Source organism: Branchiostoma belcheri, unplaced genomic scaffold, assembly GCF_001625305.1.
Source record: "Branchiostoma belcheri isolate BF01 breed outbred unplaced genomic scaffold, Haploidv18h27 scaffold73, whole genome shotgun sequence".
NCBI lineage: Eukaryota > Metazoa > Chordata > Leptocardii > Amphioxiformes > Branchiostomatidae > Branchiostoma > Branchiostoma belcheri.
This window is the reverse complement of record NW_017804387.1, coordinates 628,290-644,115: the sequence shown is the minus strand read 5'-3', so window position 1 is coordinate 644,115 and position 15,826 is coordinate 628,290. Positions and strand designations below refer to the sequence as shown.

The following is a 15,826-nucleotide window of genomic DNA, read 5'->3' as shown; positions in this document are numbered from 1 at the left end:
CTCCAGTCAGAAGCTCTGAGGATAGAAAATTGTCAGACAGACATACAAAATATATACAGTATATATATATTATATATATACTGTATATATTTTGATGTCTGTCTGACAATTTTCATCCTCAGAGCTTCTGACTGGAGTACTGCTTCTTGCCGTTACATGTAGCCTGTGAATTTAGGTGGCAACTTTGCATCAAGACCACTTAGCTTGGGATTGTAAAAGAATATTATTCTTTTAAGCAAGTGATTTTGGGGGAGACAACAACAAGAGGTGAGCAATCGCCTGTTTTGTCTTCCCCTCCAGTTTGTAATGGAAAAGCTAAATAAAGAAATAAAGACAGTGAAAAACATTTACCAATTGTGTTTAAGAAGAAAATCCCTATATCCTACCAACCTGATGAAATTATTTTCGGAGGCATTGGTTACATTTATCTCCTTTGAAAAACAGCGTCCTTGGGAAATCTGTTGTAAAGCACTGGGCTAATATCATAAACTATAGGCAAAAATAATGTAATAGATATGTACATGTATATGTAGCAGCTATTGAGGACCCCTTGGAGATTAATCTAATCCTGCAGATTTCTGGCTCCAGTCCCCAGAATTCTACCTCCAGTTACCAAAATTCTGCAATTTCAAAAGTTCTGAGAAAAAAGCTAATAAACAGCAACATGTGCATTCTATACTGAGTCTCTTAAGAATAGATTTGACTAGCACGTAAAACTTCTAAACTTGGCACAAGAACCATAGACTGTTACAGTACATGTACCTTTAGGTACTACATAACTAAAAGATAACAACTTGAAGTGTCTTGAAACAATTTGACTGTAAATTTTTATTCAAAGACTCAGATGCAGCCTTATACAGTATTGGCATGAAAAGGCTGTAACAAAATGAAACAATTTGTGCTATCACTTTCAAGACAGTTTTAGCCTAGTTGAGAAAAACGATGACAACCTTTTGTTCCCAGTTTGAATATCCTTATTATGACCAAAGCACAACCCTTGACATGTTTTGAAGAGGGCAAAACTGTATCATTTCCATAGGTAAGTGTTGGCTTGGAGTATTTTTCAGTGTACTAAACAAAAACCAGGTATTCTGAATGGCCCGAGAATACAACTTGAAGTCTAGCTCAGGTGGTTTGAATATCAATAGGAAGTGGTTCATGAAATCCTTATCTTAGGCCACACCAATTTAATTTGTTGGTTCTTGGATTCGCCTCTTCATTTTTTTCTGATTTGCAAAAAAAAAAAATCTGGTTCTGAATCAACTCAAATATGCTCCTATTTTGCCCCCAACAGTTAAGGAAATACTTTTTCTCTCATCTATCAATGCAGTGGTTTGATTAAAAGTTCAAAATTCATTGTTGTTATATTAACCCACCCTTTTGTGTTCAACTTGACTTCATGGCTCCTATCGTAGCATTTGGGGCTAAAATAGGATGCCTAGACCTGTTTTTATTTTATTTTTTTTCGCCCTGTCGCTTCCTATTTTTTCTGAAAAAAATCTGAGAACCAACAAATTAAATTGGTGTGGCCTAAATATGTTTCTAGCTTCTGTATCACAAGCCAGAGGCTGTAGCTTAAGATTGATAGGTTAATTATTTTACATGACATGTATGTTAAAGTTACAATGACTTATGTAATAAAAAAAAAAACTCAGAGATATCGTGGCATGGATGGAGACAGGTTAGAATGATCAACTAAAATTTATACTTGATGCATTTGTCAGACTTAATAAAAGACACCTTGCTAGACTATAATGCAGTGTGGAGAATATACAAAAAGGTGTATTCTGTATCACCCGAGGTACCAGCTGGACCACAGGTTGGATCGCCCAGCGGCCAAAGGCCGGTGGGCTTGGACTGGGGGTGATAGAGAATACGCTGTGTATTTTACTCATTACAATAATATGTCATACCAACCCTAGAAAGCACGCCTTTCAATGCGAAATTTGGTGTCCTTAAACAAAAATGCAACGACATCAATAATAAATTATTTCAATGTTCAGATCCCGGAATTGAATTTGGAAAGCCGCGCACGGGGCTTACAAAATGTAGGCGAAATGCGTTCGAATTATTCTATCTTGATGGAACATTTGGAAGCCCAAGAACGTATGTGATAACCAAATAGAACCCCGGGCCGTACCGCTAGTTATCACACGGGCTGGAACACCCGTATTGAACGTTATTGCGGCCCAGGTATGACATAAATTGTGTTACCAGTATGGCTAAAGCTTCTGGTATAATTGATCTATAACTTAACATTCTGTGCCCCCCCCCCCAATAGAATTTCTTTTTTCCTGAGAGTGGTGTGTTTTTAATGTATACGTGTGTTGCATGATACTTTAAACAAATACAATGTACAGGTCATTGCAGGCCAAAGTAGCTGGCATACTTACCACCATGGTAACACTATGCCTCAACTTAATAACTGATATTAATTTTGGGTGTCATCAGCGGATTATAGTGATTTTGGCTCGACTAATTTTAGAGCAACTCTAATAGCATATGACCTATGACCCAATTTAATAAGCTCTATGAAGAAGACAGTGTCAAGGATTTATAAATGTACTGTACAAAATGTACCAAGGAGAAAATTGTCCATTTTGAAAAATTGTTGAAATTACTTTTTACTAGATAAGTTTAAGGCATTATTGATGTTTTACAAGAAAGAACTGTTTACTGTAGCACTTACAAAAAACAAGAGTGGTACGACTCAACTTAAATTCTGAAACAGAATACTGTATCTTCCAGTATCAAATTGTGGGCATGCAAATTTTGCCTGACATGAAGTGTTCCATGTAGGTGAAGTGGACTACTACACTCTACTTGTATTGACTCTCAGCCATGTTTTGTACGACAGGTGTCCATATTTCTGAAGGACAAGGTTCAGAATACCAACGGGCGCTTTGTCCTGCCGTGCAGTGGCCCACTTCCCTTCGGCGCTGAAATTCCTGGCACAATAAGGTACGTACAGTTCAAAGCCTGTCTATTTCCCTTTGAAGTCAACATTCTTTTACTGTAATTCGTGATTTTTGTGTTGTACTACTATATTCACAGTTTTCACGGTCCCAGTTCTGTACCATGACTTATCATTTCCGTTAACAAATAATTTGCTGAGAGTCAGACTTTTTTTCTTCACCTGCCACCACAAAAGTAACGTTCTATTTTGCAAACATGTCCATTTTTCTCAGACTGCAAAACTTTGCTACCGCAAACGTAAAAATAAATTACAGTATTTTTGTCCTTAAGAAAAGGGTCAATTTAGCCTCTGGAGCCTGGGTGTGGATGTTCCCAGTCCATGTTATACACTGCAAATTTGGAGTGGCCAATCGCAAACAAAGCTTTTCAACCAACAAAGAATACTGCGAACAGCCTTGACTTTTGGATCAATAAGTGAATTACGCAATCTTCTGACTGTCACGGTGTACAGAACTTTGACAGGAGATCTACATGTACCATTATTTTTTCAGAAGAAGAAGGAATCTTTATTCAACTTGCCGACTTACATAGCCTGAATTTTGTTGAATTTACAAAGTTTAAAATACAATGTTAATATACATACTACATGTAAGTATTACAAACATTATCAATTATTGACATTAAAATACACTTATCATATAAGATGTTCTGGAATCACTTGATGTACTGATCGGGATTCATTTGGTGCATTTATATATTGTGTCGTACTGTCGTGGTAAGTACATGTAAATACAAATACATTGTGTCGTTGGATCAATGGGCTAATCCCTGATTTAGCAGATGTGCCAAGTAGGATACAGGGGAGCTTTTGTATCTGTTCATCTGACAGTGGGATGTCCAGTTTCTGAGAACTACGTGTTGAACGTCCTGATTATGTTGATTATACAATCATGTAACATCCTCATATAATGATTCCAGTCAGATGCTTTGTTGTCATGGCATGTACAAGGTCTAAAGTTTTGTTTCGTTTACTGCCTACTGTATACATGTACCTTATATGATGTTGCATCTAAAAGCTTTCTTGGAATAGGCTTGTACTCAAAGAAACCCAGCCGACACTGCATTCCTGCATGTATCTGATCATTCATGTACTTGAGAGAAAGACCAAACACTTAACAGTATCCTGATTGTTATCAGTTTCCGGTTGAATCATTGAAAACACCATTTTCAGCATCTGACCGACACATTATAATTATATTATGCAGAACCAACTTTTTATCATCCATGGAAGAAAAGAATTCTTTCCCTTATTCCTTTAGCTCCCGAGTCTATATCCTGAGCTCCTATTTTTGGAGAGTAAAATTAATGTTGATGTACATGTGGCTTATATCTTGACACAGTGACTATAGATGGTGGTATATATTTGAAATTACCAAAACAGCACTGTCAGCAAAGTTTTAGCTCGTAGCAACTACAACTTTTGGCACATGACAACAAGCACAACCTGGAACAGATTTTGTCATTCAAAGGTCAATTTTTGACGTCAATGAAGGTCAGGAACAAGAGATAATGCCAACATGTCAATGACGCATGTTGTCTACAAGGGTTTGAAAAAAAATAAACTAAAAGGTGTTCAGGGCAAAGGAGCCTGTGTTATCATGTTGCCAGTGTGTTTGGCCATGGATTCTCCTTAAGATTTTGCATCCTATAAGGGCACGAGTCCTGAAGTAATGTCACTGTGACATTTTAGAAGGTCTCGATATTCAAACATTTCAAAATATCTTCATCGCATGCTGCTAGTCAAAGAAGTAACTATACAGCGAGTCTTAGAGAGATTATGTTGGTTTCTTGATTCGTGTAAGTATATCTAGTGTCCTGTGTGTCAAGTTTATCGTCTTCCTCTGTCTCTGCATGCAGATTGTACAATGCAGACGGAAACATGAGCAAAAGTGTGAACTTCCCCAGTGGAGGAACCTACAGTGGGCCTGTCAAGGAAGGATCCATAGAGATCAGGGGAGATAGAGTCACCAAACTAGGAACCAACATGTAAGTAGCATTTTTTTTAATTATCTTATAGTTCTGTTACTGTAACAGTAGCTTCTCAGTAATTGCCAGAAGCATGTCTAACTCAGTATTGTCTGACAGTAATATGTCAGTAAAAGAACAGTCAGAATAATAATTCTTACTAATAGGAAGCAAATTCCGATTCGGTACTTGCCGTTTGCATTACAGTTGTGACAGTTAAGCTGCTTTACTGAAATGATACTGAAGTTTGACTGTCAGTAACTGTATAGTAAAATACATTAAGCACTCCAATATTTTTTCTCACTATTGTCTCAAAAGTTTAGATTTTTTTTTAAATTAAGGGGTATCAACTTGAAACTTTGTCTTCTAGATTTGAAGAATGCTCAATTACAACATTGCCTCATGGGTAGACTTAGACAAAGCATAACAAATGCACAGACCTCATTTTTGCGTGTGTGTAAAATTCATGTACACCAGGATTTAATGACTTCGTTGTGTGCACCACAGGTACAGTTTATCCAGACCAGTGGAGGCCAGTCTACCTACAAGCAAGGTGACAGCAGCACCATCAGATCTGGTAGGAACCTTTGAATCGATGAAACCTTGAAAAGTTTAAGATTGTATCTATTTATGAAGCCTTCACAGGGAAGCTTGTTCCATGTTAATGTAGTTCTAGGAAAGTAGCTTTCAGCGTGGACCTTTCTCCTGAGAGATGGAGTTTGGAAAAAAGAAAGGGTGATTTGCTTCTGTAGTAGTGGCAAAACGTGTCCAGGCCGAGAAAGTTCCAAGTGCGGGCACAAGCGAGATTAAACTTGTGGGATCGTGGGGTCGTGTGGCGTAGTGGCAGAGTGCTCGACTCGGAATCAAGAGGTCCCGGGTTCGAGTCCTGACATGCCACCGATCTTGTGTCCTTGGAAAAGGCACTTAACACGACTTCCCTCACTTCGCTCAGGTGAAAATGAGTATTGTCCTGTCATGTATTTGTCCCCTGTGTTGGTGGCGGCATTAATATAAGTTGAAAAAACTTGAGTTTACCGCCACCACGTCTTGTAATTAGATGTTGGATTCGATTTGGAAGATTTATAAAATAAATCTTGTGGGAACGTTTTTAAAAATTCTGATCTAAACTGAGCCTATAATTCGCTGTCTTAATCAAGTTTTAATAGACTTACATGTAGTTTGACTGCGGATGTCCAGAGAGCCACTCTACAGTAGTGGTGAGAGTCCCGCCTGTCGCTTATGTACGTCCTGGAAAACCAAAACGATGAGAATTATCAGGGATGAGATGTGGAATGATTTTGTTAAGACATGGTTTGTGAGAGGAGCAATGATGGTCTACAGCCTTATCCTGATGGGCAATGAGCAAAAATGTACAATAAATGTCTTTCATCCATTAAGCTGTGCCATGTTTACAATAGATGAAAGGGCTTCATCAGGAAATAGTGCGGATACAATAAATACCTGGAGCAGCCTGGCATATGAAATTCGCCCGCAGGTGGCAGCCATAGTCGTGCCACTCGTATTTCATGGATGGGTATTTGGAGAAAACGACGCAATCTTCGTCCCCATTGGCATTATTTACGTTGCCCGGTTGTCCCGAACCCCAGGAGTTGTACGACCCAAGTGCAGAGCCGTCCACCCACTCGTAACTTCCCTCTACGTGCTGATCATGCAGGCCGAACCAGAAGGCACCATTCCTGCATCTTGAATTACCGGTAAACAGTGAGATCAGGAAGGCGTTGGTGTCAGCATCTCGAGGCATGGCGAGGGTGCCGCCGTCTGCACAACAGGCCGCCGCCGCTTCGCTGAAGGTCTTTAGTGTGTTGAAGGCCTTGTAGCAGGTTCCACGCCACTTGGTGTAACCTTCGGTACAAGATGCTGGAAAACACGTTTTGTACCAATAACAGGCAAAGGATGTGATCATGTTTAAAATCAAGACATATAATGCAATATATGCTTCATCAACAATGAATCTACAGTAGGGGTTGTATTGAATAACCACTATTCAATATGACAGAAATGCTGTGTAAAAATGCCACATATTGCACCTACATGCACATTATTTGTTTTCAAACTAATGATGTTGGCACATAGACTAACATAAAGAGCAAACATAACATCTAAAGCAATTTACCAAAATTTTCCCAGTTCTCAATCTCGTGAAGACGCTGCTCCAAGGTGGCGGTCCGGTTGCGCTCGTTGTCCAGGTCACGCTTCAAGGCGTCAACAGTGGTGGACAGTTGGGATATTTCCTACGAACATGTATACACACGTCAGAAATACTGAACGTAACAAACAATCTGACGAAAAACAACAGCAAATATTGTACCCTCTTAAAACAAAATGAGATGAGCATAAATAAATCATTATAATAATAGCTGGACAGCAGGCTTTATGGTACAACACTGTCACCTGTCTGTTGCTGAACGTCAAAGGAGAGAGTCCCACGGCACTTAGGCTAAGCAGCACGGCGATGCTAGCGGCCAGACAGCTGCGACGGGCGCGTAGGAAGCTACAGACACCACGGCGGCTGCTCGCTCCCCCCGGATATGTGCGGTCTGGTAGGAAATAATATTTCGCTCAGGTTATCGCGTACTTCAACGTACCAACTCAACATGTTGCCGCATAAACAAAACAAGACCAAGCATTTTGCAAATGGCTTCGAAATTTACACAATATATGCATAGTGATGCACAGTTTCAACTACAATGTAACTTACATGTATAAAACTAGTATATAGAATAAATCATAGTATAAATAAATAAAAGTATAAAATCCCCTTGATTTAACATTAAGGAACAACAGCATTTTCGTATTAATTTTGCAAATGAGGCCCTAGTTCCTACCTAACTACCCTATTTTTCAGGACTGATGTCAGAAACACAATGATAGTTCCAAGGACTAAGACCCGTTGTGCATGTGGCAGGAAAAGTGTACCTTTGACGAAGCTGTGATTTCCATTGCACCAAATTTGGTGCGAGAACGTTCGCCTACCCTGGTCATGAATTTTACATGAGGGGCGTACAGCTAAACAATGAAGGTATTCTTGTTGTCATAAAATTTACCAACACAGCAAACTACATGTATGCAATATACAGTACATGTAGGTTAACATAATATAACACTTAGAATATTTTCTCTTGATAGTACCAATATCCACTGTAAACAGCAGTTGAGAATAAGTGTCGGTTACCTGCAGTCGCTGCGTAACCTCTCACCGCCTCGTCATCTTCGTACGTGTGTGAAGACGTGTCCTGGTCTTCCCGCTGCTTGTCAGAAGCGCCATTACCACGGCGGACACGCTCGTGTGAACCACTCTGACAGACGGGACGGGGTTCGGGCGGCCCGCTGGTTTGTGGGCTGTCGGGGCCGGAGAAAGGCGACCGGACAGGCTCTGCCTCCTCGTACATTTCAGCTGTACTGTGCAGACTGTATTGTTATGCAGTGCATAACTGAGTGTGCAAAATTCATGAATATGGCAACTAACACCTTAATTAGTCTGACAGAGTAAGGCTACATTTGCCCGTATTTGGAAGAATGACGTGGGATGAGGTGATGCAATATAATTTTGTTTTTATGCAGTCAGACTCATTTTTGTGGAAAACGAAGTAATCTGAGCTGGTAGGCAGAAACATCAAACAACTCCTCTCCTTTTTGCCAAATTCTATGATCCGTATTAGAAAGACATGGTACAGGCTAGGTAAATAGTATGTTGCTTCGTTCACAAAAGGACTCTCTGACCACTATGATAATCATCTTAAAAAAACCTACACTATACATACACACAACACCCACCAAAACAATATCACACTGTCGAAGGCATGAGACCTCCGAACTCTAGTTGTGATCTGAAGAGCGTCGTGATTGTGAGCCATTTTCTTGTTGTTCCAGGAGAGTAACAACCCTGACCCTGTAGCAAAAGCAGAACTGAACCTACTGGCACATCTCATGGGGGGCATCAAGGAATCCAAGTCAGGACAGTCCAGCGAGTTTAGACTCAACCTCTTCAGTACTGATGAAGAAGAAGAGTAAGTAGAACATAATTATTATTTATCTTCCTCAAACTCTCCCATTGGTCTATGATCTTTAATTTTTAATAATATTATTCTTACTTGTTATAAGAGGCATCCAAATTGAATGCAATTTCAGGGTGGCAAAAAAAAATTGTGGATGTGGAAAAATTATTTATGGCAATTTCTTATATTTATTAGCACATTTACATCATCATTTCATACTTGAGGTGTTTAGAATAGCCCCTAAATGAGGTAATATTGTGAGGCAATCTTATTTTTTTGGGTATACTATTACCATAAATAGCTAGAACCAGCCTATGATATACAAGCAACCATTTTCTGTCAGTGACATCATTTTTTTTCACATTTTTGCCTTACAGAGATCAGTACAATGTATGCTATGGGATGATTAATAATTTTTTACTTGTTTACTTCTTCACAGACAAGCAGCTGCAATGAGACCACCAGACGAGTCCTACAACGTAGTCAACATTGATGCATCTAAGGTACGATGTGAAAGTAGATTGTACAAAAACTTAACTGTGAACAGATGTATCTAGTGTCCATAGTAGGGCTTTTCTTATTGTAGAAGTACTGTTTATTTTTTTCACAGCTTGTAACAGCTTACATTGTATGTGTGTTATAGTATTTGATAGGATACTTTATAGGATCTGTGCTCATTATTGTGCTTATTTTAATGCCATCATTATACACAGTGTACAAACCTTGATTCATAATACTTTTTTAATATTAGGACATACAGTGACATAATGTTCTCAGTTTGTATTATGTGTTACCATATATATACTAAATTAGTAGTTACTGCAGTGTACTACTACTCATTCCCTTTTTATCAGCATCATAATTACAATTTATTACATTGTATATTGCTCTTTTGATTATTGCAGAAGCAACAAAGTGAAGAGCTAAACAAGATTATGGGTGATTTCCACATCGAGTCCTCCGCTGACCCAAATGCCGAGGATGACCTTCTACAACTGATGGACAGTGCATATTAACCCTCATGTCCCTACTGGTGCTGTCACGCATCTCACATCGGAACTGGTACATCAATATGGAGTCTCTACAAAGTCCCATCATTATGAAGCAAGTTTAAACTGCGATTTCCAACACCACAAATTGGACTCACCCAAATTTTCGACAGTACAACTCCAGTCTTTTTCAAGGAATGAGCAATCCACCGCTTCCGTGACGTCATGCAGATAACACACGTGACTCCGTGAGCAGTGGATCATACAGGTTGCAGAGAGTCTGTGGCACCCCCGTCTCTGAGGGATGGTTGTAATGCCCTGATGTAGATTGCTCATTCCTTGACAAAGACTGGAGTTGTACAGTCGAAAATTTGGGTGAGTCCAATTCGTTGTGTTGGAAATTGCAGTTTAAACTGGCTTCATAATGACTTCTACCAACACAGATGAACTTTCAAGATAAAGTACCAACATACTTGTGGAATGCTGTCTCAGTCTCTAATGTTTGGCAGTGATATTCAAAAGGACATCCTTCATCTATATAAGATATAGTTTCAATTGGGAATTGATAAAAAAATTGAGTTTTAGAAAACACTTTCTATCTTTTTAATTTAAAAGTTTACAGGCCTGAGTGTTCTAGCCAGCGTCTGTCTTTCCGTCCTTTGCCAGAATTTTGCTGCTCATGACAGAAATTTTTGCCCAAAAATTTTGCCCAATTTGTCATCATTGATGGACAAAAATTAGCATGTAAAGATAGGAGAAAAGATGTCATTCAACTAAGCTTAGTCTAAAAGCAAATTTTGCCATTCAAAATGTTGAAAATAGCATTTCAGAGGATCAAGATGTCTAAATTTCACAGGGGAGCCTTAGGGGTGTTGCTTTCATTACATCAAACAAAATTGAGATGACGGGAAAAAAATTTCAAGCTGGCTAGAAGACTGATACAGACTGTAACTTATCAATTATAGACTGTTTCATTTCATAAACATGCCAGACATAGTTTGATCCCAACATGATGAAAAGGCGACTCATAAAAAAATTTCTTTGATTGCTGTCTCTTCATCTGGAGTAGTGTGAAAGGACAAGAGATATGATTTTCATTTAGTGAACATTCAGAAAAGAAATGAGAAATAACTGCTGGCATTATTGGTTGGGACAAGTATGTGAATATCAGTTGGATGCATTCCAAACCCTTGGAGATGAGGCTACGTCAAGAAATTCCTTGTACATACATGTAGCTTGAATGGTATTTTTCCAGTGCAAGGATCTTTGTCAATAAGGCTAAGGAAAATTAATGTTGTATTTCTGGTTTCAGTCATAAAAAAATAGGGTTGGTAGGTATATATACGTACTACTAGAAGTTTTTTTTATTTTTATTCTTTTTAGATTTCTGCTAAAATGTCTTGAGGACCTGTCCACCTGTTTGCTTGTGGACAAATATTCCACCTGATTTACTGAAGAAAAAGTACTTCTGAAAATAATAATTTAAAATGACATTTCAGAATTCAGAGAGTTTGGAATCCAGATCTAAAGTGTCAGAAGTAAAATTTTAAAGCCTGTTTTTTTGTCGGGTTTTGCTAGTTTTTTTGCTAGGTTTTTTTTTTTTCGAGTCGGTCGGGAAACCGGAAACATAACATTTTTTTTCCTAGACCTAACCCCGAGCTTGGAGTTTCAAATATGCAAAATAGTTGCTGTGGTGGATAGTATTGATTTGTACAGACTGAGGTTTAATTGAATGTCAAGTAACAATCACCATGATGATACATTGTAAAGTATACTTGCATGGTAGAAAGAAAAAATTTAATTTAAATCTGTTCATCATAGCCATTAGATTAGTACATTGTACATTGTAGCTCGCAACCTAGTCAGAAAAGTGGTGCAAGCCGTGGTGCCTAAATTATGTTAAATGCAAGAGATAAAAAAAAAAAATTAAGAAAAAAAAAAAGATGTACAATAGTCTATTTACTTGGACCAAAGGCTTTATTCCAGAAGTGTGCATGAAATATATAGAGTACCACAACAAAATCTTTACTCTAGAGGCAATTGTAAAATGCCCTGCCCAGTTATCACCTTAAAAATTCCCTATGAAATTGTTTGATCACCTTAGACATCTATCCTAAATCGAATTTTCAAACATATTGATTCCTTTCAATTTTAATTTATTGAATGTAAAAATCCTCCCAACATTTCAAATACACAATGTATAAATATATAATACATAGGTCTAAAAGAGTGCACAGTCCTTCAAATGCAGCAATCTACTAAACCTCCAGTAGCATTTGGTCACCAAGTTACATAATTATTATGTTGTATATCTGCCACTTTGAAAAACAGTATGTTTGAGAGATCTATATTACTAGTTACTGTAAAAGAAATGCATGATACTGGGAGACATTGGATTGGAGATCTCTTTACTATAGATGCATCTTTTTAGGGTGGCAGAAATATATGATTTTGTATGTTACCTGTTGAGGCTTTTGTTCAAGTGAAGCCATTGACAATGTCATCTTTGTGCAACAGACCTTATATAATGTTATATATAACGTTTGTCTGGTGCAGGTAATTTTCTGTTTTCCCTGCACCTAGTGTAGGTGTGCAGAAAAAAGGATTTTGAGGCCACACCAATTTAATTTCTTGGTGAACGGATTCGCCCGCTTCATTTTTTTCTGATTTGCAAATAAAAATAAAAATTCAGAATCAACTGCAAAATGCTCATATTTTGCTCTGAACAGTTGAAAACAGTCCTTTTCTTCCTAGTTGTTACAGTTATTCCATCTTTCAATGCAGTGGTATCATTAAAAGTTCAAAATTCATTGTTTGAATTTTGAACCAACCCTGTGTGGTGACTTCATGGCTCCTATCGTACCATTTTGGGCCATAATAGGATGCCTAGTGTTTTTATTTTTTTTGCCCGCCCGCTCCATTATTTTTCTTGAAAAATCTGTTAACCAAGAAATTAAATTGGTGTGGCCTGAGCCCTGCAGACAAGAATGTGCTGAAAGTTTGTGATTGCCTGACTGTAGTACTCTGTGAGAAAATTTGTGTCTTTGATCAGCGTACCAAATTCTATTGGGTAACACCGGGTTAGGCAGCAGTGAAAAGACTAACATTTGGCTAGATGAAGTTGAACGTGGACTAATGTGTGTGTGCAGTACTGTTCATTCAAGTATTGATACTTAATGTTAAACGCATCCAATGCAATTTCAGGATGGCAAAACCAAAAAAAATATTCCGGATAGGAAATCTGTCTGATATTGACATTTTCTGCCATTTCTTAACTTGACATTTTCGTCATTATTTTACAATATTATACAGAGTGTTTGAAATACTAGTAGCCCAAATCCAAGCTATTTGCTTTTTGGATACCACTTATAACTAGCTAGAACCAGCCTACGGTACAAAACTAGCAGCCATTTTCAGTCACCAATAATGCATTTTTGCCTCACAGATATGCTATTGGATGGAATTCGAACTGATTCAACTTGCTGCTGTAACATTTAAAGAATGACCAGAAAGTCGACTTTGAAAATCTAGTTTTGCCACGCATTGAAAACCTTTAAATACGTCTAGTAATTTAGAACAGCTTTGACTATCTGTCAAGTACACATGACAGTGGATTGAAGTCAGAAAATATGAGAGAAAGGAATAGAGTTGAGATGTGAAAAGAGTTATCATTGTGTGTACTTACATGTAGCTGAACCTCAAGCCTCTAACAACATATAGTATGACGTGTTTACTTACAATATGAAATTACTGTATTCAAGCTGAGCATTGCCTTTAGAGATGCCTTTAAAACATTCTCTTCAGTTACAAAATAGACACCTGTTGTTTTTGAGATGTACTGCAGTATATGTATTGAATGTACTAGCATGCATATGACAGAATGCAACAGAGACAGAAAATGATTATAAGGACTGCATTAGCAAATATTTGTAACTATGGATCATGTTTTTCTATGCATTTTGTTTATTCAATGTTTCTAAAACTCACTTGGTAGATACATATAGCGTATTGCACTGGTGCAACTATGTTACATTTTAACTTGTGTGCTATCATGTTAAATAGATTTACATGTTTGTAGTGTGGTATGCTCAAATCTATTTGGTTGTCTTCTCAAAGTTTGATAAGCTTCATGTTTGGCAAGATATCAAATTTATTGTTCTCTGCATGTTATGATGTTCGTAATACCACATTTATTTCTTGGGTAATTATGAAAATTGTCTATGAGTTTGAAAGCTACTGCCAGCACAGCACTTAAATATCAAAATGATTTTTACAGAATATTGCATGATCTCTTTCTTCATGACAAGAAAGCTTTGGATAAGGTTTTATATTTGATTCGTCTCCACTCTCCAATGATTTACATGTTTTTTTAGAATTAAAATAAATATATAATGTCAGTTCAAGAAAACAAAGAACAAGAACTAAGGAATCAGATACATTTGTAGCAGTGTTTCTAGAGTTCTAGCTACGTTTAAATTTATTTCATAATTCAGTTTATCCTTTTCTTCAAACATAATGTATCAAAATGTAACAAAATAGAAAGTAGAAACTTCTCAGTCATATTGTGCAATGCTTTTACATTGTTGTAAAAAGTATGCTTCTCATAGGGGACAAGTTTGCCAGTGAAGAGATTCTTCCTTTTTCTTTTAGACTGTAATTTTGGTAGGATTGGTGTTATGTTACAATTCGCAATTTTTTGATAAATTTGATGATCAGTTGTTGGTGTTGTCTATCTGTTGTCACAAGGTGAGCTGTAAAAATACACTGCAATGTGCATTGGTGTGAAACTTTAACTTGTGTGTTCTGTTCTTTTTTTTTGTCATGAGGCAAGTAAATTTTATGGTTGACATCCTCCGCAGACTCCAAATCTAATGCGAGCGGGCGAACGAAAAAAAAAAAACAAGGCGGGCAAAAAAAGGGTTCCTACATTTTAAAATTTTGACTCAATCATTGTACAAATGTTTTTGATTCAGTGGGAACATCACATATCACTGCATCAAAGTAAGAAACAAAACATTAAATCAGAGCCTTTTCTTGTCTTCTTTCTTCATAGTTACCTGCCATCCACCTTCCAGCATGGCAACAGACATCTTTTCCCATTTTCGGCATATTGACAACTGTCAGAAGGCAACAATATTTCTTTTTTTTTTTTCCAAAATCAGGCGAAAATTGATGTCATCCATAAAAATGACTTGCTGTGGTCTGAATAGGTGGCTGAATGTTTTACAGATTGAGTGATCTTAAACACATTTTTGTTTGCTTGTACAAAATGGATATCCAGCTATTTGTGCCCAATTTAGACTTCATATATTGTAAAACTGAAATATTATTTTAAGAACCCTTTTGGGATGTACATCACAACATGACTTTCATATTACCTTAAAAAGGCTAAAACAAATTAGAAACTTTAATTCATGTTAAAACTTTGTAACATTGCATTTTTAAGGACAAAATGATGTGGGAGAACCAACATTAAACTTTTAAAAGTTACCAAACATTGATTTTTTTAATGTCAGAAAAGACTTCTTTGACGTGCCAACACTGATTCTTTTTTCTTTTTTTTTTAGTTCAGTCATAAATGACGTTACTGGGGTCTGTTTGTTCCGTTGTTACTTTATTTGCCTGGGAAAGGTTTATTACTTTAGGATGGGTGGGATCAAATGGCACGAACCAAAAAATTTACAGGGGCTTAAAAAATCACCTGAAACTTTTTTTTAGATTTCGCCCATCGCGGCTAAAGCAAATGGGTCTGTATAGATCGATTACATCATGTGTTAAAAGATTGTTGCAACAAAACACAGGCGCTTTTAACTTGGAACGCACCGTGTGTTTACTGTGATCATGTTGACGGCACACCCCCCGCCCACATATTTGGACCCG

General features: G+C 37.5%; 1 protein-coding gene across 1 annotated transcript in view; it reads left to right on the top strand.

Moving 5' to 3' along the window:
* Positions 1-10,102, top strand: part of LOC109485169 (protein OSCP1-like) — a 34,807-nt gene extending 24,705 nt beyond the window's left edge. The window contains exons 5-10 of the mRNA XM_019788620.1: positions 2,858-2,961; positions 4,834-4,962; positions 5,449-5,518; positions 8,833-8,969; positions 9,397-9,460; positions 9,863-10,102. Coding sequence (XP_019644179.1) covers positions 2,858-2,961; positions 4,834-4,962; positions 5,449-5,518; positions 8,833-8,969; positions 9,397-9,460; positions 9,863-9,973 — 615 coding nt within the window. The 3' untranslated portion in view covers positions 9,974-10,102. The remainder of the gene's footprint in view (positions 1-2,857; positions 2,962-4,833; positions 4,963-5,448; positions 5,519-8,832; positions 8,970-9,396; positions 9,461-9,862) is intronic.
* The last annotated feature ends 5,724 nt before the right edge of the window (positions 10,103-15,826 follow it).